The sequence below is a fragment of the Galeopterus variegatus genome, unplaced genomic scaffold, assembly GCF_000696425.1.
Source record: "Galeopterus variegatus unplaced genomic scaffold, G_variegatus-3.0.2 Scaffold429, whole genome shotgun sequence".
Lineage (NCBI taxonomy): Eukaryota > Metazoa > Chordata > Mammalia > Dermoptera > Cynocephalidae > Galeopterus > Galeopterus variegatus.
Window position 1 is genome coordinate 178,608 of NW_007726540.1, and position 24,373 is coordinate 202,980.

The window sequence follows — 24,373 nt, forward strand, 5'->3', positions numbered from 1 at the left end:
ACATTGTAGTTGATTTTCCTGTCCCTTTACCCATTCCTCTTTCTCCCTCCCTCTCTCCTGTCCCCTTCATCTACATCAGATCTGTTCACTTGTCTTAAGAAGTTCAAGAAATTGTTGTGATTGTTGTGGATATGACCTATTTTCTAAATGTAATTTTTAAAATAGTTACTGTGGATCAGTATTAACAGGAAACAAGGAATAGGGTCAATTGACCTTTACCCATGTGGCTGGAGTAGAGTTAGGGTTGAGACAGAAAACTGGCAGCTCACTGGATTTTGTCCATACTCATGCATTATTTGGTTGCATAGTGTTTTTAAAAAATTGAATCTGTATTTAAAGATTGAAAATTTTCATGTAGCACTCTGGAATTTCTGGCTTATCTTGAAACATCTTAAGTCCTGGCCACACCTGGCCTGTATTCGCAGCTGTCAGGAGGCTGCTGGAGTTGAGCAATGGCTTTCCTTTCTCAGCTGGCCACAGTCCCCACTTGTCAGACACCAGCTCACACACTTAAACCCACCTTCTTTGCTCTTGTAGATTTTCTGCCAGGTCCCAGAGAGCATTTGATATTGTGACCCTAGAGAGGGCTTCTGGATTTTGGCAGAGTCCCTCACAACAATTGTTGTGGCAAGGATGGGGATGATAATTTTCTGTTGCTTTGTGAACCTGCAGCATGAGGTTTTCATGACCCTGACAGTTTTGGGTAGTTGGCTGGGATTTAGCCTCTGGAATTCTTGAGGGGTTCAGTTGAAGTAATCACTATCGTAAAGAAGAAAAAAATATCTGACAGGTGATTTTTTCACTGTGAAATATATTAGAGAGATGGGTAGGATATTAGAGAGAACTTACTGCTGGGTGTATTGTATGGTGAAAATTTTAAAGGGGGTATCGGTTAAGGAGGTGATTAATTCTAGATAATATAGAGAATAGTCATTGGGATCACCTCTTTGAAAGATTGCATGCTGGGGAAGAGAGTTTCCAGAGGAAAAGGAGCTCTTAAAAGATGAAACATAAGAGAAACAGTGTTTCTAGCCCAGTGAAAGAAGAGAATATTTAGCCAATTTGACTCTTAATGTTATGATTATGGTTATATTCCTAAGAAACCTCATGTTAATAAAAAATGTTAAAAATTTTTTAAAAAATAATTGCTGGAGGGGAAAAATTGGTATTAGAAGCTAGAGAGTTTCAGATTTCCAGTGACAAAATTCAAAATTGTTCATAAAAATTCAGCTTTGTATACTTTTTCACTTCAAATGAAAATAAATGGGCTGATCAAACACAAACTTGCTTGCATATCCAGAAGCCTTTTCAACCTCCTCAGTCTCCCTAAGCCTATGACGGAACAGTTCGCAGCCTTGAGAGATTAAAGAAAAGAGTAGTCTTTTCCTTCCCACCTACCTGGTGGGTAGCTTTGGGATCGCGGCTGGGTTACAACTGTTAGCAGCGGGCTAACGCATATTGCTTTCTCTGCTAAGTGAATCACGTTGTATTCACTTCACTTATGTAGGAGGAATGTCTGTATCCCCGAAGATGTGCCATAGAGCTGACTAAGCACACTGCATCTGACTCATAGTCCACTCTGCTAAAGATTTGTGAGAGCCTCTCTGTGTCAGTGGTAGGATAGTCCTCATTGTGACCTTCTAGTATGAATGGCCAGTTACTAATACAACATGCTTTACTAAGCTATGTTTAATTTTGTTGCTTTGGGGCCAGTTGGGATTTTGTCCACATTTGCCCATAACTCAATGAAAAAGGTATAGTCAAATTCCAATCTCCATGCTGTCCTAAGTAGCACCTCTACAGTTATGATCTAGCCTTTTCCATTTCTATTCCCTCATTGTTTGCATTGAAGATCAGTTGGAGAAAGTGCATTTAATCTTCAGAAAAGGAAACGATTTAGTAAATAAGTAATTCAATATTCAGAGAACGTTAAGACCAATGGAATATCAAGCCATGGACTGCCATGAATAGGTCCACATGTTTGAAAAAACCTCCAAGAATTGTGCAGAAAAGTAAGGCAGTATAATCATTTCTAAATTGTTACAATTCTTAATGGTACATTGGTAAAAGTCTGAACACTGTGGGCCAAGGTATAGCAGATAGTTCCATAAACCATGGCCTCTCACAGTATTTCAAATGAAACTCCAACTCTTAGCAGATTAGGGTGCAAGTGAGTGAGGGTGATAATATTATGGAGATATGGTATCAAGTCAATTAATATTCATATCAAATAATTCATATCAATAATCAAATAACATAACTCATTACAACTTATCAGAGCACATTACTTGCTTGCTGTACCATTTGAGAGCTTGCTACTAAGTAGAACTCATCTGAAGTATTTCAGGCAAACTTTTACTTATAAAACTGACTCAGATAAGAATTCAAAACTCATTTGTTAACTCATTCGTAATTTAACAATGTGACTTTACAAAATACTTTCCACCTAAAGTCACTATACTTTGTGATTTCATAGTTAGATATTACAGAGATATACAGTCGTTGTTATATTTGTGGTGAGAATGGTTGCTATGAGCTTCTAAGTTATTGGGAAAGCCACAATAATAATAAGCTATTGTCATTTGGGAATCTCCCAGTCTGCTGGCATATACATGTACTTTCTGCAGTGTCATCAGAAGTAGCTCTGTGATTATTGCTTGGTTCTCGATGGTAAAATTATCTCGATGATGTATGTATGTATATATTCTTCAGCTGTTGGTTTGGGACAGAAATACTTGATTATCTGTGCTATCAAGATTATACTTGCTTATAATGGTTCATTTAGTGATGATATATTGGAAAATGCTCTTGGCAGGTGTTTTGAGTAACAGATGGCAGACAGAAACTTGCACCTGGCAGTACGGATTTGGGCCTCTCGTTTTTTTTTTTTCTTCTTGGTTTTTATATTGGTGCTTCTCTAGAAGAATCATAAACCTCCATTGAGCTTAGAATCATGTGTTTTAGAGGTAAGGCTATTGCACAGCCTTTCTTCCACTTATTAAGTGCCTTGTTTGATATAATTATAGAAACATTTTGATATTTTGTCTCCACTAGAGGGAGTTGTAAAGCTAGTATTTGTTTACATTTTATATTATTTGACTTATTCAGTGGAATTTTCTTGTCATCTCCCAAGAAAATCCAAGAAACAAGTGGTTTAGTCTTCACGTTATATTTTTTCTGATGTTTTTCTTTAGCCATTTCTTATACTTTATCTGGATAGTGCCTTGTGAGTTTTCCCCCTACTATACAGGTATTTTTAAGGGATTATCATGATTGGAGCAAAGACATTGAATGCTTGCTGGCAGGACTGAAGCTTGATTATATGCAAACAGTAAGTGTCTTCCAGTGATAGACTGAATGTTACGTAAAAGGAAAGAGGAGAGTAGGAATGGCGAGGTTCAGGCTCTGGTGCCAGCTCTGGGACTGTAACTCACTTTTCATGGCCTTACCCGTTACCTTCTGTGGGCCTTTGTTTGCTCACTGTTAAAAGGAAAGTCTTGGTTTACAGGAACTCCAGTATTCGTTCCAGGCCTAATTCTTTTAAGCATCATTCGTAGTGCAGCCGATACTTGTCTAATAAGTGTCGCCATATTTCTTTTTCAGATATGTGGCAACCTAGACAAGGTATTCCCTGCTAACAATATGAAATTTAGTTTTAACTAATGAAATGGATTTTTTTTCCACACTCTGAACATAGCGTAATTCATAAACTAAAGCTCTAGCTGCTAAGTTATTTTGGCCCTTTAGCGATCCCATATTGGACCTTTTCAAATATGTTTTTAGCTTGGTTCTTCGGTGAAAATGAAGATTCTGCTTAGTGTATTGTTACACCTCTTTTCCCTGTGTAATGGATACGAAGAAAAGAATTACTTGAATACTCAAGCACTGTGAATGCATTGAGGCCCGGACAGACTGCACTTCAGTAATTTCCTCATTATGAGGGGCAAAGCTGAATGTGGCAGCCACTTCCAAACTTAGCCTCTCCCTTCTATTGTAAAGACAAGGAAGTTTTACAAGAAAATTCAGTTGATTTAACCATTACAAAGACACAAGGATATCGGCAGAATTATGGCTAACAAATGGAAAACTAGTAACATCATTGAAATAAACAAAGTGACACTCCATAATGCGTCTTCAAAAGGTTAAGTTGATCCACCAACAAAAGCTTGATCTTAGCAAACGTTCTCTCTCCCTACAGCTATTTCCTAGTATCTTTACATTTCAATCAGTAACTTGTCTGTCCTTGAGCCAGCAACCTTGCTGTTCCACAACTCTGTATCCACATCAGAGACCCTAGCCTGAGAAAAGTTCCTGTCTTTTGCAAGGTTGATATTTCTATATATAATTTTAAGAAGTTAGGCTAAACCTGAAACTGCAGGGTTTTAGAAACTGGGCCCCGTGAAATACTTTTGCTTTTATAGTATACTCCACAGTGTATAACCATGAAAGCATTATTTAATAATTTCTATTTTAAAATACCAGAATCTTTTAAGGAGTGTACTTAAGCGGTAACCTGTTCAAAGGGAATATGACTGTTGGCCTCTCCATTTGCTGCTTTTCTCTTGGGAGAAGATATATTATGTGGCTTGTAATTTGAGAACTCTTGCTTTCATGAATATTGGGGATTATAGGCTCTGAAGACAGTCTGTTTAGTTAATTTCAGTTGAAAATTCTAACAAAAGTTTTACACGTTTTCTGTTTTATACTCTCCCTGGAACATAAGCTTTTTGATGTTCTACATGGATCATTGTAAAGTGTTTTGTTGATGAAGTTCTTTGAGTAAAATGCCCCCCCCCCCTTTTCTTTTTAGGAAAGAAACGTGAAGTAGTAAAGGGAGATGAGTTTATAGAATGATTGAGAATTTATTTCAATACAAGCCTTTACAATGGCAAATTATCTTTTTTCTAGGGAAGGTATCTTCTAAATTTTTAAACTTAGTTGATACACAAATAATGTCTCACTGAGAAGATTGCTGCTTGCACCCAAAAAACAGTCTGATGAATTTGAAGTTAATGATTGGGATTAAATATTGTCATTTGTGAGGGTTATTATCTCTGTCCTTAGATCTGTATTTGAAAGTTGATGAATCTTTAGTAAGGAAAATGAATAGTTTCTAAAATTCTCTATTTGGTAACATGTGCAAGTTGATATGGCAATTTTGTATTTTATGGTAGAAGGTTCAATGACCAAAAGCAAAATCTATTTGACAGTGTATATGAGGAAGGAACACTTTGAACCTGGGAAATGGAAATTTTGGGGGTGGGATTTTGTTCCTCAATGGCCTTATTAGGAGACTTCACCCCATTTAGCTTCTCTCTGCCCTGAAAGTTATAGCACCAAAGAATATGAACCAGCTATGCCAAAGAACTTGATGGAGAAATTTTTTGAAGGTGAATAAAACTATTTAAAAATGTTAGTATATATGTAAAATACCTTATAAGACTCTAAATACTATAGCGATGATTTGGAAGTTGATAAGTTTACCTATGAATTCAGAAACATTTTGATTAGCTGATTGCTTATGCTCCAATTAATTTTCCTGTGTGGATGCCAATTTTGTTAATTTTGTGGTGTCACAAAGAAAAGTTACAATAATTGCTTAATTATTGTGTAGTTTTTTTCTGTCTTTGCGAAGTGGGGGAAATGCACTGTTCAGATGTCCCTGTCAAGGTTCCCCCAAATAATAAGCCTATGTACTTGAACATCACTGAAGGTTTAGAAGAAAGTATTCTTTCTGTTCAGGAGTCTTTATTTGCTGTAAGTAAAAATTATTTATTTTGTTATTATTTTTCTCTGTGTAATGTGTGGAGTAGTTTTTTTTCTTAAAGCAGTAAGGCATAATCACAGACTACTTTTAAAAGAAAGACTTCATAGATGTGATTTTTTTTTTCCTAGTGCATTTTGTGTCTTTGTAGAATTGCTTTGCTATCTTTCTCTTGAGGCACGTAGTATACTATGTTGATGCGTTCAGTTTTGTTTTTAGTGTTGTTTCTTTTGTGTTTCTTGTTCATTGCATCTTTGAGTCAACTCTGATATGACTAATTCTCAAAATAATTTTTGACCACCCTGCATGAGCAGGTGGGCAATGAATCAAGGCCTTGGTTGTTAATATTAGCATCAAACAGATTTAGGGATGAGGATAATTTTTCACTGGAGGGAATATCTTTTGTTTCATCTTTACATCTTTAAAGAGCCAGGTGGATTGAGAGAATTTTTTTTTAATCCAGCGAGTATCAGAAATATATATGGGAGCAAAACGTTTTCTTCCTTTCTACCTCACATACTCCATTACCATTCCCAAATTTTATTTCACCAAAACTCCAAGTTAACAATTTGGGGCATTCCTTTCAGACCTTTCTTAGAATATGTCTATTTAACTTTTATCATATGTATTTTGTTTAAGAAACCTTTTTTTTAGTTCTAAACATGATACTCACATGTATTTTATAGCTACACTCTATTTTTAAAAAAATACTAATGACAGAGAAAGTGAAAAAAGAAAAAAAACTGCCAAAAAAACTAAGGAGCATCTCAGTTTTTTTCTCCAAGATTTTACAGAGTATTGAAGTCTTTAAACTTCATAATTTTATGGGATTGATTTATGTACGTTGGAGGGACTTAGTCAACTTGTTAATTACATTGGTGCTTAGTTTTTTAAAGATAACTTATTGTGAGCTATCTCCCTACAAACTATTTAGTAATAATATTTGAATCTTCTGATGGTTACAAATTTTAAGACACTTTATTTTGGGATTTGAACAAAGACAATTGCGGATAGATTATTAAAATTCAGAGCAAATCAGGTGATTTATTCATCTCTTTATCAGTTTATCTTGAAATTTGAATATTCATTACTTTTATCTATTTATTTAGGCAGAATGCTAAAAACATGATTTTTCTAGAGAAAAATCAGAGTGCAAAGTCAAATTGTTTATGTCAGTTTTAGTGTTACGTTTTTCAGTATGCTATCTGTAGAAAACTGAATCTTTCAACTCTCCTTTTACTCAAATGTTCTATAGGAGCAGAGTATTATATATCTTTTCATCATTGGAATTAGATGGCTGTCTTCTAATTAGTCGCTACCCAAGGGTTTTCTATCCTATTGTCAGAGCTTTTAAGGGCTTCTAGGCCACCTGCCGCTGCTGCTGTTCTCATCACCTGGGCAAAGTGCATCTGGCTACTTAGATTCCCCGTGGGATGACTGATTGTCAAGTGGTAAAACAGGATTCTGAGACTCGAGTCTGCTCTGTGATAACGTAATACAAAGATTGTGCTTTTGTGACTTGCTGTTTCCATAAAGAAGTTTTTCAGCTCTGTTGCAATGTATGTGTATTTAAATCTGAGACCTTTGCAGGAAAAAAAAAGCCTGATAATAGCAATTCCCCTTTTCCCAAGTGAAATTATAAACGTAATTCATGTGAAGTTTAGGAAATTAATTTACTGGAGGAATTAGGAACTTTTTCGACTTCTACAGTTAAAAATCACTTGTTCCAAGGCAGCCTTGGTTTGGCGTCTTGTATTTCAGTTGGTGTGATATTGATGCAGGCTTTTCTGACTCAGTTGCAGCAGTTACTCACAGACCTTCCTCATGATATGCTGGATGATGACCTCTCCTCTCCTGAGCTCCACTATTCAGACTGCAGCGAGGATGGCGTAGAGGAAGAGTAAGGATCTGACATCACTGTCAATTATCTATTGCTCTTCTATAAGTCTTTTTCTTTTGATTTTCCGCAGGTAATAATAATGTATGTGATTATAAAAATGTAGACTGGTTCTTAAAATTTTGGGTGAGGGTTGGAGTTTAAAATCTTGGGATTCTTTGTGTAATCTGTGTCCAAAGAAGTGGTAGGCTTTAAATCTAAAGTATTGCTTTTCCTCAAGAGCACATCATTCTGAGCAATTGGAGATGAACTGGAATGAGCATCAAGTGCTGCCCAAATCTCAAAGTGTAAATGTAAGTATGTGGGGTGACGATGACTTTGTGGGTGGGAATAGATCTTAGTGCTTTTGTTTTACTCTTGTTATCTAATAGGACTGTAATGAACTAAAGGGTTTCTATGTTGGAGAGAAATGTGGCAATGGCTGGGAAGAAAATCGAAGTAAAACTGAAGACCGGTATCCTGGGTACCATCTTGAAGAAGGAGGAGATGAAGGCGGAAGTGGTTATAGTCCTCCAAGTCCTCCTCACATTTGTGAACAGACTGATTTATATCACCTTCCTGAAAACTTCAGGCCGTATACCAATGGTCAGAAGCAGGAATTTAATAACCAACCAACCAATGCAATTACATTTTCGGATTCTCAAAGGAACCATTTTCAGGTATTGCAAGAACTTGACTTTCAAGAATGTGTGTATATGTGCACATGCCTTTGCATGATGTATGTGTGTGTGTAAGAAAGGTATGTGAGTGCAATGGTGAGATGATTTATTTTAACTACAAAAATTTTTAAGAGTGCACTTACGGGCCGGCCCGGTGGCGCACTGCTACAGTGCGCCGCTTGGGAGCGTGGCGGCGCTCCCGCCGACGGTTCGGATCTCACATATGGACCGGTTCCCGCTCACTGGCTGAGCGAGGTGCGGACGCAGCGCCGAGGGTTGTGATCCCATTGCTGGTCCCGGTCCAGTACGGGCGCGACACTGAGGGTTGCGATCTGTTGCCGGACACGAAAAAAGCCAAAAGACAAAAAAAAAAAAAAAAAAAAAAAAAAAAAAAAAGAGTGCACTTATTCAGGTTCATGCTTAATTAGTCATGCTGTTTTCTGTTTACTGTCTAATACAACCACAATCTTAAGTCAGAAGTTTAAAATAGAGGCTTTGTGGAAACAGTTATTTTAACATAGAAAAGTTAAGTCTGCCAAAGAATAACTGTCCTCATTTACTGCTGGTTCTGGCTTTTACCACTTCACTGTGCTTCAGTGAGACATTATGTTCAGGTATCTTGGTATAGTTTTTAAAGCAGTAATTCTACGTAGATGAGAGCATTTAGTTTCCTCAATTTTCTTGTTTACCGCTCTTATAACAAATTTTAGGTCAGACACTTCAAAGCTGATACCTGTTTTAGTTCAGACACTTTTACGAATTTTAGGTCAGACACTTCAAAGCTGGTATATGGTGATATAACAGTAGACAGGATGAATGTTAAGGTAAAAAATACACCTTGTTTTTACTGTGGGAGAATTTAGTATGAAGTAAGACCTCAGAAGACAGTTAGTTGCTTCTTTGAATTTCTTAATGACAACAAACGCATTGTATTTCCAATAGATATTCTGTCACCCAGTGACAAGATGATTTTTTGGTTCTTTTAAGGTGGTTATTTTCTCTTAATTCTATCTCTGTAGAGTGTTATTTATTCCACAAAAGTTATTGAATATTTATTACATATGAGGTATTGTATCACATGTTCTTGTTATTGAGCATGAGCATTTTTATGTTTCCAAGATGTTCACATCATCTGTATCATTTGTAATAAAATATTTATATACAATCTCATTGAAATTCTCTAGTTTTATTTATGAAATTTGCTACATTATATGCTCAAAAGTACAATTAAGGTATCTGTAACTTATATATTATAGACTTTCCATTAACAGTGTTAAATAACAATAAATGCTATTTTTGAGCAAAGACGTATATATAAAATTTATAATTATACCACAATTAAGATCTGTAAAATAAAAGTAAGGTGTCAAATTCAGATAATTTTGGAAGAAAAGGCCAAATGCTAATTGTCAATTTCATTTGTCATCTTGTAATAGCAATTTGGTTCAGCACAAGGTCCCAGTTGTCAAGCTTTGGAACCATATAAAGTGACATATATACCTTATCAGTCTTCTGCCCAGAATAATGGCTCACCAGCCCAGGAGATAGCAGGAAGTGACACATTTGAAGGCCTGCAACAGCAATTTTTAGGAGCTAATGGAAGTAGGTATCAAGTCTATATTTAATTTTTAATAACATAATTGGGGAATTTTGAACACTGAATGGATATTTGGGCACATTGAAGAATTATTGTTTTTTTAAGTATGACAATAAAATTATGTCTGGTATTTCAGAGCCCTTATTTTTAGAAATATATACCAAAGTGTTTATGAATAAACTGATATGAAGTCTAGGATTTATTTCAAAACAGTATGTTGTTGGGGGGTAATGTTCAGTGGCAGTATAGAGGAAGCAAAACTGGCCATGAGTTCACAATTGTTGAATCTGGGAGATGGGTTCTTGGGGATTCATTGTGTTTTTCTCTGAACTTTCTATATATGAGGAGTCTTGAAAAAAGTCACGGAAAGATTCATATTGTCTTTTCATTCCATTTTTCCACAAACTTTTTGAAGCATTCTCATATTTGAAATTTTCCATAATAAAAAGTTCAAAGAAATTCTTCTCAACTCTGTATTTCAGTCATTCTAGTTTTATATTTTTGTAAGCTTTATATTTGTCTTGCTAAAGTCTAATTTGGAAGATAAAATATAGTTTTCTCTTCAATTTCAGGTTTTTCATTATATAGAAATGTAATTTAATAAATCAGCCATTATCTTATTTTTTTCTTTTAATTTGTACAGTTTTGGTGTAATAATTACTCTATATTTAAAATTAGAATTAGATGTCAGGCTCAGTCATGTGGCAATTGATTAAAGGGTTTTTTTGTATAGTATGTGTATAAACATAAGAATGAGAAAAGTGCTTATAGCTACTAGAGAATTTTGAGATGAAACGCTGGTTTCAAAACAAGCCAGAAAAAGCAAAAACAAAAAATTCAGTGACTATCCTGAATTAGTGTTTTTGTGTGTTTAACTTTTATTGTTATACTCTCTGGCATATTAAACCATGTTTAATTGTTGTGCATTTTGATGAGCTAGTGTGATTCTTAAGTGTGATAGCGAGTTGTTTTGTTTTGTTTCCCTTTTATTAGTAGGAGAAAAGTCATACTGGAAATTCTGTGTTACCTGGGCTAGGCCAAAGAAAAAACTGGGCTTGTGTGCTGGGGCTTCATAGAATTGCTTCCATCATATGCTGGGCCACAGGATAGTTATGGGGGAGGCCCAGAATTCCCTATCCCCTGAAGGCATCAATAGCAAATAGGGGGATGGCCTGTCTTTGTTCATAGGTGTTTGTGCAGTGAAGAAGTGGACAGCGTGTATGGCATTACTGGTTTTAGGATGAGTAAACAGCATCACAACAGTGACCTGACATCTCCTTGGTGTTTACTCTTTCAGTTCTCCCATATTCAGTTAACATTTTTATCTCCTGGTCTTTCTGCACATGTAACCTTTTATCACTTTTCTTAACAATCTGCAATTTATCAAGTTGATTTATTTTTTAAGTCAGTTACACATTTGCCTAAATTTGACATTTTGAAGTTAATTAAGTAACTTAATGGTAGTGCCAAATTTAGGGATTACAGCTTCTTAGCAACAGTGGTTTTAAAAAGTGAGTTTGGGGCCGGCCCCGTGGCTCACTTGGGAGAGTGCAGCGCCGGTAGCACTGAGGTCGCAGGTTCGGATCCTATACAGGGATGGCCGGTGCACTCACTGGCTGAACGTGGTGCAGACCACACCGTGCGATCCCCTTACCGGTCCAAAAAATAAAAATAAAAAAATAAAAAAAGTGAGTTTGAAGAGAGGTGGGGCTTGGAGACTGTAATTATTTTGGGGGTAGCCCTGCTATAATAAGGCCTAAGAGGAGTTTGACTGATAACGAAGTTTTCAATCTTCAGTTTTTTTAATTTAACCATGTCTCTTTTTAAACAAAAGACTGCATTATTTTGTTAGCAAGTAGTTAAAACTCAGTAAATGCACTTAATACTGATTGTAAATTTACAGAATTATTATTCTAGTAGAAAATTAAGAGTTTATTATTACATAGTTGAAACATTATTTTTCTCTCACCAATCATTTTTTCCATTTTTTCTCTAGACTTTTTAAAGAGCGATTCCTAAATCGTTTTTGTTTCTGAAAGAAGACTTCACAATTCTTTATTAATCTATTCATTAGTTAATTAATTCAGCAGTTGTGTAGCAATATAAATATAAATACAGTATATTTCCTATTCCTACTTAAAGTATGTTGAGAGTGGTGTCTGGAAATTTTCTTTAAAAGTGATTTTTTAAAAAACTGATGTGCTTGTTCTGTTTTTAATTTATGAGAGCATTTTACTCTATGCCATTGTAGTTGTTATATACTGGGTTTTTTTTTTTTTTTCCTTTTTGTCTTTTTTCATGACCGGCAACGGATCGCAACCCTCGGTGTTGCGCCCGCACCTCGCTCAGCCAGTGAGCGGCCGGTCTGTATGTGGGATCCGAACCCTCGGTGGGAGCGCCGCCACACTCCCAAGCGGTGCACTGTAGCAGTGCGCCACTGGGCCGGCCCTATATACTGGTTTTTAAGTGGCCAAAATGGTAGTGATTCAGGGTTATACTTTATTTTTTTTTTTTCCTTTTTGTCTTTTTTTGTGACCGGCAACGGATCGCAACCCCCTCGGTGTTGTGCCCGCACCTCGCTCAGCCAGTGAGCGGTCGGTCTGTATGTGGGATCCGAACCCTCGGCGGGAGCGCCACTGCGCTCCCAAGAGGCGCACTGTAGCAGTGCGCCACTGGGCCGGCCCCAGGGTTATACTTTAAATCAGTGACTCTCAAACTTTTCTGGCAGTGACCAACAGTAAGAAGTAAATTTTTATGTTGTGATGTGGTCTACAATATATATTTATATAAGTAAGTATCTACACATAACGAAACAACATTTTATAAAATAATACTTATTCCTACTACGTGATGCTGTCTGATATATTCTATTATATTCTACCTTGTTTTTTTTTAAATGCTAGTCACAATCTACTAAATTGATTTCATGTTACTCTAATAAGTTGTATCCACAGTTTGAAAAACACTGCTCTAAAGGACCACAAATGGTGTGTTTTTATCTAATAACTTGTGTTTAATTCCAAAGCAGATTCGGCAGAAAATATACAGATTATTCAACTTCAGGTTCTTAACAAAGCAAAAGAGAGACAATTAGACAATTTAGTTGAAAAGTTAAATGAAAGTGAACATCAAATTCGATATCTGAATCACCAGCTTCTGATGATCAAAGGTAAGATAACTGCTGGGTGCTGTCATTTATAAGGTACACTAGAGCTAGATATCTTATTTCCAATAACCCCACTTTAATATGAAGTTTAGAGAGTTGAAGCACTTGGTCAGAGGGCTCAACAACAAGTCAGGCAGAGCAAAACAAAAACCCAGGGCTTCTGAGTCCTTGCCTTGGATTACTTCTCTCCAGAACGTACTATTTTGTAGTCCACATTTTTTTCCTTTTTCTTCTTTCCCTTCTTTCTATTGCCCCACCTTCTTTCTTAGGCTGTTAGAATCAATGAACATTATTTAACTATGCTGATGGCATTCTATCCTGAAAGGTAGTTTATTTCTTATGTCATTACCTTGGATGATGTATTCTAATTCCCAGAGTGACTTGTATTTAGTTTGCAATGCGACATTTTCTGAGCCTACAAATTAGCATAAACATTTTAATCCCAGTAAGAGTTAGTGATCCTGAATTGTTGTAGGTGTGCCAGAGAGAAAATGGTGCCATATCTAGGATAAGCATGTGTAGTAAACACAGATTCACATTATAATTTCTTACTCTTTGTGCTTTCTGTAGTTTTGGTCAATGTTGAACTTTCATTTGTAGGATCATTTTGTGACTGAACTCTAGCTCATTTCAAAGTTAATTGATAGTGAAAAAGTCTTTTTCTGTATTGCTCATAAAATTTACTTTGAGAGAAGAACTTGTGAGGTGTTATAGCAAAGTATGTGGGAAGATCTTAAGATTAGGTGTTTTGAAGAGTTCATTGCAAGTATGTGTAGGAGCTAATTAGTCTTCAGATACCTTCTTTGATTAGCAGGAGTTTGTTATATCTATGTAGCTTCTCAGGTAAACAGATGCTGAAATTATTAGTAAATCTTTTGGACCCAGAAGGGATACAATAAGATTTTTAAAGGAAGTGATTCTGGTTCTCTAAAATTTTTTGGGTGTCTCTTGGGTTTTTTTGTTTTTAATAATTTCTTTATCTGGTTTTCTGTAAGTCAACTAAAAGTCATTTGTCTAAACTGAATTTAATTCAATGACATTTGTGTATGATATAGGTCTGATATCTAATAGGGATTATGACAATTGGAGTTCCTCTACAGTAATATACATTATTTAGGTAAACATTTTTAATGCCCTAGATGAAAAGGATGGTTTGACCCTCAGCCTTCGAGAATCACAGAAACTCTTTCAGAATGGAAAAGAAAGAGAGATACAGCTTGAAGCACAAATAAAAGCACTGGAGACCCAAATACAAGCATTGAAAGTCAATGAAGAACAGGTAAATAGTTTAACTTGATTATTTATGGTAAAAAAGTTAAGTGAAAAGGTTAGTTAGGAAAACTTTTGGTAGGATAGGACTAAATTTAGAAGAACTGTGAAGATAACTGTCTGTTATCTTCCTCCACAAGAAGTCTGCTTCTCCTTGCCTACCTTGGAGGAGTGGTGCTGAGTCCACCTGGTCATCTACAGCCGACATCTGGAGGAGAGAGACTTCACGTCCTCTGTTCCCCTTTGTCCAGTTAGCCACTCGGTTCTGTTGGGTCTCATTTTTGTCTATATAGGGTTTTACCCTCTTATTGCAAAAGTTTCTTATTAGTTTCTAGTCTTTTACCCTTCCACAAAATCTCTCTTTTGATCATCTGACTAATCTTTCTAGAATGCAGTTCTGATTATGTCCTTTCCTTGCTTAAAGCCTTTCAATCACCCCACTTTTCCTGTGATCTGAAATACAGTATTAAGATGACCATCTGATCCTTGCCTATCTGTTCTCTTACTCTCCCCAAACTCAGTAGTCTCTCTGGAATGCCCTTCCCATGGCACAGGCACAGTGGTATTTGATTAACAGGTGCCTGCACACAGGTTTCCTTTTCCATCCAAGCCAGATGAGCACTTCTGTTATAATAGGCTGAGAACTCTTGAAGGCAACGGGGCTCCCCTCATCTTTGTACCCCCACCACCTAGGGTCAGCACGTGGCATGTAGTTGGTGGTCAATGTATGCCAAGTGAACATTGCTGTTCAAAATTGATCTAATCTATATATATATAGATTTTCTTATTTATTTCTCTATTTCCACTCTGATATTATCATGACTAGAGCTTTATATGGTGTGTTTTGTAATTTGGTAAACAAGGGCTACCCTTAATATTCTTCAAAAATTTTGCAACTCTTTTCCACATTTTCTCTTCTAGATTTTGCAAATCAGCTTCTCATGTTTGTGAAAAAGTCTTGGAATTCTGATTAGGAAGGTATTATATCTTACCATTTCATAGATGAGTTTACCAAGTCTTAGAGAGGTCAAATTACCAGCCCAAGGGTATAAAACCAGTTATTGACAGAGCATCAGAACCTAAATTTCCTGAACCAAATAGTTCCCCTTCAGAGTTGTCACCCCATTTTTCTTTGAGGAAGGCGGAGATAATCTTGCTGCTTTTTAAACATTTGGGGGACTGTTTTTTAGACTTGCCTTTAAAGTGGTGACACATTCTTTGATTAATGTGATAGACAGCAATATGATATATAGAAATAGTCACAAGTCATTAGTAGCCAAGCCTGGTTGGTGGACAATTTGTGTTCTTTATTGAGCAAGTGAATAAATGTCTTGGCAATGAAAATGGTATTGGAATAAATAGGCAATCTCTAGAATAGAATGAAGAATAATTCTCATTTGAAATTTTAATTTTTGTATGTAATGTGAATTATTTCTAACTTTTTGAAAACTGACAAAGTTATTAGATTAAAAAGTTCACATACAGACCGGTTCCCGCTCACTGGCTGAGCGAGGCGCGGGAGCAACACCGAGGGTTGCGATCCCGTTGCCGGTCCTGGTCCGGTACGGGGGCAACACTGAGGGTTGCGATCCGTTGCCGGACACGGAAAAAGACAAAAAAAAAAAAAGTTCAATTGCTTTTATGTAGTAACAGGCTATAACTTTGTAATCTTTTTATAATCTAATCTAGAAATTGCATTTACAAATAAATAGAGTAGCATAAATAAAAAATGAAATAAAGGCAACAGAATCACCAAGTATATTAATTTCCTACTGCTGCTGTAATAGCAAATTTAGTGGCTTTGCTTAACACAAATGTATCTCTCAGTTCTGGAGGTCAGAGTATGACATGGATCTCACTAGGATAAAATCAAGGTGTCAGCAGGGCTGCATTGCTTTCCGGAGGTTCTAGGGGAAATCCATTTTCTTGCCTTTTTCAGCTTCTAGAGGCCAACTGCATTCCTAGGCTTGTGGCCTATTTCTTTCTTCAGAGCCAGCAGTGACTTGTTGAGTCTCACTGGATCTGACTTTTCTGCCTCAGTTTTCCTCATTTATGGACCCTCGTGGTTATATTGGGCCCACCCAGATAATCCAGGCTGATCCCCTAATTTTAAGCTTATCTGATTAGCCACTTTAATTCCATCTGCAACCTTAATTTTCCCTTGCCACGTAGCCTAACATATTCACAGGTTTTGGGGATTAAACGTGGACATCTTTTGGGGGCCATTATTTTGCCTACAACACTGTGCAGTTCTAGCTTTCAAAACTTTGTTTTTAGTAAGTGACCATTGGCAGGTTTCATGCCTTTCAAGAAACAGTCGTCATTTTTCTATGACCTAATAATTGGGTTGCCCCATGCATTGCTCACAGAGCAATGCAAATGACACTGGGACCAGTACAGTAACAGCAAATTCCTTGCCTGATACATACATTGCCATCATGCTGCGGCTGCGTAAAATCCTCTTTCACTCTCCTCAGGTAACTACAAAATCTGTTTTCTCAATAAATATTATTTCCAACAACCACGAGCCTGGCAGGTTCCAGCTAGGGAAGTTTTAAAGAGCGGGAGCCATGATGGAGGGGAGACCCCTTCTTTATTCTGATTAAAGTGTGGTAGTTTCAGAGTTAAAGTCTACAGAGCGTGCAGAGTAAAAATGCCATAGATGTGGGTCTCCTGTGTGTATTTACCAGATGATCAAGAAGTCCAGAACAACAGAAATGGCTCTGGAAAGCTTGAAGCAGCAACTAGTGGACCTTCACCATTCTGAATCACTTCAACGAACCAGAGAGCAGCATGAGAGCATTGTCATGGGCCTCACAAAGAAGTATGAAGAGCAAGTGTTGTCCTTACAGAAGAATTTGGATGCTACGATTACTGCATTTAAGGAGCAGGTTGGGATGATTTCAAATGAACAACTGTTATCAACAAGTAAAGCTGGTTATTCTTTATAACTGATATTTTGTGGTTCATTGTATAGAAATTTTGGATGTTTATACTCGATGTTAGACTGTGAGTGAAACTTAAGAGCCAATGATTTTTTAATCTATGAATACCACCTGAAGGTATAATTTTATTTATTTTTATTTTATTTATTTATTTTTTTAAAGATGACCGGTAAGGGGATCTTAACCCTTGACTTGGTGTTGTCAGCACCACGCTCAGCCAGTGAGCGAACCGGCCATCCCTATGTGGGATCCGAACCCGGGGCCTTGGTGTTATTAGCACCGCACTCTACCGAGTGAGCCACGGGCCGGCCCTGAAGGTATAATTTTAGAAACTCTTCTTCTTGTAGGATTGGTTTGTCCTTTCTCCATTCTCACTTTACTTGTGCTTTATTTGTAGAATATTTATGCATATTGTTTGTATGGTCCTAGAATAAATCTAGACCGAAAGGAATGAGTGTGGGGGCTGGCCAGAACCTGTGAGGTTGTCTTGGGAGCTTAACCAGTAGAAAGCCTATCTGGGGCCTCCCAGCATTTGGTAATACACCTGTCAATAAAGACTGTCGAGATATGGCTCTTGGGAAAAGAATTTATTTTGAGAATAGTGTAATATATAAAATAAGGGAGAGAGTCCACATTGACATTTGAAACTTGAGCATATTGCACAGTCAATTTTTTTCCCAAAAGTAAATAAAACATTGTTAGCTGTGGATGAGTCAGGTGATGGGCTTGTTTGTGCTCCAAAACTCTAGGTAATCACTTGAATGAATAAAATTTTAGAATGCATTTTTGTAATGTAATTCAAAATTGATTTCACCCAAGGGAAGAAGAGAAGAAAAATATGTTGTGAGGTTGTGGAGAAACCCACCACTCTTGAAATTCATCCTGATTTGTTATTTCTGACTTACATAGCTGACTCTAAATTTTACCATGCTTTTAGCTAGAGCTATAAAAGATTGCATTATTGACAATAATTGTTTATATACCATTTTATTTTTGTATGTATTTATATGAATTCTTATTAGGTGTATTTTACTAATTATGTTGTTATTACTTTTACATAGAAACATATTGTAAATTTGATTAATGTGGAAGATACATAGGGTGGGGAAAGATGAGAACTATGCCTAATTATTGAAAAGTCTGCTTTATAGAAAATTTAAACAAAAAGAATTTGAGATATAGTTTTATTAATTTTTATTTGATTTGATCATTTTAATTTTAAAAGTTTTATTGTTAAAATTAATTTTGTCCAAACACAAGGTAGTAGCATTAAAGTTAGTTGGACTTGGACAGTGGTCCGTTTTGGATGACTAGAGAAGAATGGAGTCTGGTGGCTTTTCCGTGCTGGGTTATTTGCCGATCTCTCCATTCTCTGTTGATTTAGACACAATTACATTGGGTATGGCCTGGAGGGAATTCCTAGTGTGTTCTACTCTATTGCTCACTGCATTCTTTATTCTCATTCCCCCATCCCATGCCCCATACCCCCTTGCTTCAATATAAGAACACTAGACTAGAAGACAGAACAAAATATTGATTCTGTGCTGAGTGGGCTTCAGACTCCTGAACCATAAATCGAAGGTGTTGATTAAGATCTTTCCCCACTTTTATGTTCTATAAATGTTTTTATTTTATTACGTTTTTAACAGAGCATGGCATGATGTTAGGTTCTGCATTTAATTGCATAGCTGCTTTGCAAAGTAGTGATTCTGAAGTGTTTAGTTTGTTCTTTCTGGGAATATTTCTTATGGTATCACTTTTGTGCTGTGAATTTGCTATCAATTTGCTCAGCAGTATTTTTCAAAAAAGGTCAGGGTATGTTTATTCAATCTATATTATCTCAGAGTCCAAATTTAAATTCCTGGTTGGAGAGGTACTATAAAAATCAGCCAGGACCTAGAAAGATGCCTGCCTATAATTAGAAAAATGCATGAATGTGTTGCACAAAGAGAGAGTTAATTTAGGTTTTCTTACATACCTGGTAACCATATACACATGCTGCATTTTGCCCCTTGCCCTCTTTTTTCTTTACAAAAGTTATTGAGGAGAGGTACAATATTTCCCTTTCAAATAAATCTTTTCCCAGTATACTCCATTCAACTGATTACAAAGAAAAGTGAATCAACTCTTGGAAAATAGTAGCAAGGTACAGATAACTGGACAATTTACCCAGAAAAACTTGAGTAAATTTTCCAGTGTCTTGGTTCTGAGTAGCTCTCATGTAATCATACACAACTGCATACCTATGTATTGTGTGTACGCAGTGTTAACAGGGTAGATATTCACACACAGTAAATTTCACTACTTACAGAGATTCTTAACCCAGTGTCTCCTAAGACAGTTCATGACTAGGCCCCAGGAAGCCCATGAATCCTATGAAATTGTGGGTAAGATTTTCTGTTGGGTGAGAATATGCAGTTTTTTGGAGAAGACCCATGAGCTGATTCAGATTTTCCAGGAGGTTTATGCCATGTCTCACAAAAGGTTAAAACTCACTGCTTTATAAAAATGTTGTTCTTGGTGGGAATGGATGATAACTACCTTGTAGTCTAATATTATTTCATCTGTTTAACAAACTTTTATTGAACAACAGCTAAATATCAGGATGTAGACAGGCTTATGTATGTTTAATTTATAAAATATATATATGTTAATAGACCTTATTTTTTAGAGCAGTTTTTACTGTTAAGTATGATGTTAGCTGTAGGGTTTTTTTTTTTCCAAGTTGAAGTTCCCCTCTACACCTAGTTTACTGAGAGTTTTTTTTTTTAATTATTATGAATGGGTGTTTAATTACATTTTGAAAGACAAAATTCAGTACAGGGACTGTTTAATTCCATGTAATGTGAGAAATAGCAATCTATGATATAGTTTTTATGTTTTTATGCCATTACCTTCACCTGATCTATTTTCTACTTTTCTTATTATTATATTTAAGGGTTCCACTTTGAGCACTTTCTTTTGACTAAGAGACTACACAGACCTCTCTGTGTGTGGTCTAATTCTCATTTTTCTGTGCACTAGAATCCTGTTCAGTTCTATTTTCTCTGCAGATTCAGCTATCATCTCTTTATAACCACACCTGTCTTGTTCAGTCTTAAAAGATATCTGCCCTTATCAGTCTTGAACTGAGTGTTCACACTTAAGCTAATCATGGAAAAGATGAAACTACTACAATTTTTTTGTTTGTTTTTTGGTATTAAAACTTCATAATTTTATAAATATAATCTGTTTCCCGGAAGTCAGCAACAAGAAACACCATGATTTAATTGATTGTTGCATACAGTCAAATTATTGCTAGAGTCTGCCTTTTCTTTACAATGTTTTTTCGTACTTACCTTTTCTTTAACTTTTTTTTGCCAGTTCCCATTCTCTTGTAAAAACTATTGTGACCTCCCCAGAACATAAATATTAGTGGTCTTCCGACTCCGTCTTGCACACACATTCACACTGTTATTAATATTAGCTCATTCATTGTGTTTGCCATGTTGCTTTGGCACTTTAGAACCATGCTTCTCAAGCTGGCCTGGGAATTAGCAGCATGTGCCAAGAGGTTTGCAGTGTTGAATAAACATGGACCAGTTTCCAGAAGCTTCATTTTGCTCAAAAAATTGGTAGAAAAATTTAAAGCAAACACAGCTACATTATGAAATAGAATACAAAATTCATGTGAATTTTTAAGCTAAAATGGTAGACTTCAGAGTCCCTTTCCACTGCTGAAGGAAATTTCTATGTTAGTACCATGATGGGGCGTTCCTTGTGTTAGTATCCTTAAAGTAAATTTTAACCAATTACCTCAACTCACTCTTCTCTCTCCCATATTCTGCCATTAGCCTGGAATTCAGCCTGTGTAGCCTTTTTAGAGTGAGCAGTAATTTCTTCAGTGATGTTTCCTCCTACCTGGACTTGGGACTCCCGTGGCTTGTTACTCCCAAACACATTTCCTTTTTGGAGGAACTTGAGTATGTTGTATACAAACTATATTTTCTATATATGCCCATATAATTACACACTTGCACATTTAGCCTGTTTATTTTTCCTTGTCATTCATTTTTCAAGTGTCATAGTACTTGCCCCTCTATAAGGCACTGCAGAGGTACCTTCAAGGAGACTATTAAGAGAAATAAGACATGTGAAAGGTAAGAGATTTACAGATCAACTTTAAAAGGAGTTCAGATGAGGGAAAGATTATTTTTGCTGCTTGAATAGAATGAGCTTTTGGCTACTCAGAGTAGAGTGAGTTTCCATGTGTTTATCTGTGTCCTTGCTGTCTTGGGATACAAATTCCATGATTCAAAGTGGTCTGCCTAAATATGTATACATGTACTGATATATACTGATGTAAATATATATATCGGTATACTGATATAAGTGTCCCTAATAGCATAATGCAATTAGAAATGTAATATATTTCTTCTGGCTTGAATAAAATCTAATTTGAGAATAACAGTGTCTTATGAATATAGAGTAGAAGGGGACTTGGGAAATCATCTAATTCAATCTTCATTAGCATAATTACAAAAGAAACAGATTGAGAAGTTGAGGCCACACTCAAGATCACACAAGTTTGTTCTCCTGACTCTTGATACTGTGCACTTAACCCTGTAAAAAAGGTGATGCTGCCGTGTGATGATTTTATATTTGACTTAAAATTCAATTATGTATGATAATTTTTTGTTTACTGTTTATTAAAACTGATCATGAAAATGACTTGAACTCTTTCTATTCAGGAAGTCATTTGCTCTAATTTGAAAGATCATGTGAAACAACTGGAAAGGAATGAAGAAGCAATCAAATTAGAAAAGACTGAGATCATTAACAGGTTGACGAGAAGTCTAGAGGAGAGTCAACAGCAGTGTGCCCACTTGTTGCAGTCAGGTGGGTGTCTGGTTGGGCTACTGTCTCCCCAGAAGGCCAGTATAAGATGCAGAGAGAACATTGAAGGATCTGTGAATTCTAAAAATCCAGAAGAAGAGACAGAAAAGGCAATTGATGATACACTTTTTTCTTTCCTTTTAATATTGATATATATAAAGGTGTAGTTTATTTTTATTAGATAATTTGTAAAATGCAGATAAGTATAAAGTACCGAATAAAAATAACCAATAATCATACTAATCAGAGATACTTATTGTTAACATTTGAATGTGTTTTCTTCAAGTGAAATGAATGCACACACATAGATAATACCTTGCTTCTGTGTGTAGTGCATTTCTGAAAACATACTAAAGCTGAATGTGCAGAAATTGAACAATAAAATATATCTTATAAGGTAAGTTCTATCCCTGAAAGCTAAAAATGATTATAAAGTTCCATTATATTTTGCTTTTTTCAGGCCCACTATTTGATCATATAGTTGTTTCCTTTTATATAACTTCTTTACTTTTTTCCCTTCACAATGGAATAGCCATCTAACTGGTCAGTTGAGGCCAGAGAGTTACATTTTTGTCATGCTTAAGATTTCTTGTATGGGGGCCGGCCCGGTGGCGCACTGCTACAGTGCGCCACTTGGGAGCGCGGCGGCGCTCCCGCCCAGGGTTCGGATCCCACATACAGACCGGCTGCTCACTGGCTGAGCGAGGTGCGGGCGTGACACCGAGGGTTGCGATCCCGTACGGGTGCGACACTGAGGGTTGCGATCCGTTGCTGGTCACGAAAAAAGACAAAAAAAAAAAAAAAAAAAAAGATTTCTTGTATGGTCTCCATGGTATTAAGTTTGAGACTTGATGCTTCCTATCATATTAGTTCAGTGGTAGTTTTCTTCTTTATTAATCTGTATAAAATGCTATTAGGTTAAAGGTAATAAAATAATCAAATGTTTGTACGCACACTGCTATGCATTTAAAACTGCCCTGTTTACTAGTGAGTAGCTCACACTGTGAAAATAGGTCAATGGTTATTCATTAACTGATATATGAAAATCATACTTTGGCATATGTAAGGCAGTCAGACTGTTGATACAGTATGAATATGTGAAAGGGTGGGTTAGTCAAAGTTGAAAATACTAAAGTCAAGGACTGCCTAAATATGTGTGTATGTTTAGCTGGGAGCAAAATTTGGATTATACTCCCTGTTTAGTTTTTTTTTTTTTTTCTCTTCTGGTGGCTGGCTGGTACAGGGATTTTAATACTTGATCTTGGTATTATAACACTGTGCTCTAACCAACTGATCCATTTAGTTTTATATCTTTTCTTTTCACTTGGCATTACTTGGTGAACCTTTTTCCTGGCCATTAAAGGTTTTGAAAATATGATTTTCTTTAGCTGCATAATATGTCATCACTTCACTTAATCATTGCCTTGATGGTCATTTTCTTTTGAGGAAACTCAATAAAGTCCCTTTTAGACAGGAATCTCCCCTAGTACATTTAAAATATTAGGATTCTAAAGTTCCAGAAGTAAAACCCTAATATACTTTGTTAAATGTAGATATGGGGGTGATGAAAATAAAAGCATTTAAAAAGAAGCTAAAGGCTGCTACATGTAGTTTCTTATTGGAGGGTGGAAAGGGGTTTCAAAATTTTTTTTCTTTGGCTTTCTATGAGTTGGAATGTTATGCACCTATTAAAGGACTTCTTTATGTTAAGGTCTATAGACATGACTGATGTGACTCACAACATGGTCAAGTAGCCCATGCCTTCAACTCCCCAAGGACATATAGGAAACCATACAAAATCTTAGAAATGTTGGACTAGACCTATGCCTTCTGGGTCTCAATAGCTCTATACTCTTTATGCCCCTAAAATGATAGTGGTAACAAAGCAGAACTTCACTTTCTGTAGCCTCAGTGGATTCAAGTTCTGTAGATAATAGGTACTTTGTCTCCTTACATTTAGTGTATCCTATGACTCTTTCCTCTGCAGGCTCAGTACAGGAGGTGGCTCAGCTACGGCTCCAGCTGCAGCAAGCACAAAAGGCACACGCTATGAGTGAAAACATGAACAAGGCTTTGCAAGTGAGTATTGTTACTTGGAAGAGACTCCATGGGTGACTGAATTAAGAAACGGTTAGATCACCATTTTGAATCTTGGATTTCTCTATATAATTGAGGTGGTTGGACCATCTTCAGACCAGCCC

General features: G+C 36.3%; 1 protein-coding gene across 1 annotated transcript in view; it reads left to right on the plus strand.

The window, feature by feature from the left end:
* CEP152 (centrosomal protein 152kDa) overlaps positions 1-24,373 on the plus strand; it is a 91,895-nt gene that overhangs the window by 6,978 nt on the left and 60,544 nt on the right. Inside the window, exons 3-12 of the mRNA XM_008568657.1 lie at positions 7,561-7,664; positions 7,882-7,954; positions 8,033-8,320; position 8,595; positions 9,776-9,922; positions 12,946-13,086; positions 14,223-14,362; positions 17,043-17,243; positions 22,028-22,175; positions 24,160-24,251. Of these exons, the coding sequence (XP_008566879.1) occupies positions 7,561-7,664; positions 7,882-7,954; positions 8,033-8,320; position 8,595; positions 9,776-9,922; positions 12,946-13,086; positions 14,223-14,362; positions 17,043-17,243; positions 22,028-22,175; positions 24,160-24,251 (1,335 nt within the window). The remainder of the gene's footprint in view (positions 1-7,560; positions 7,665-7,881; positions 7,955-8,032; positions 8,321-8,594; positions 8,596-9,775; positions 9,923-12,945; positions 13,087-14,222; positions 14,363-17,042; positions 17,244-22,027; positions 22,176-24,159; positions 24,252-24,373) is intronic.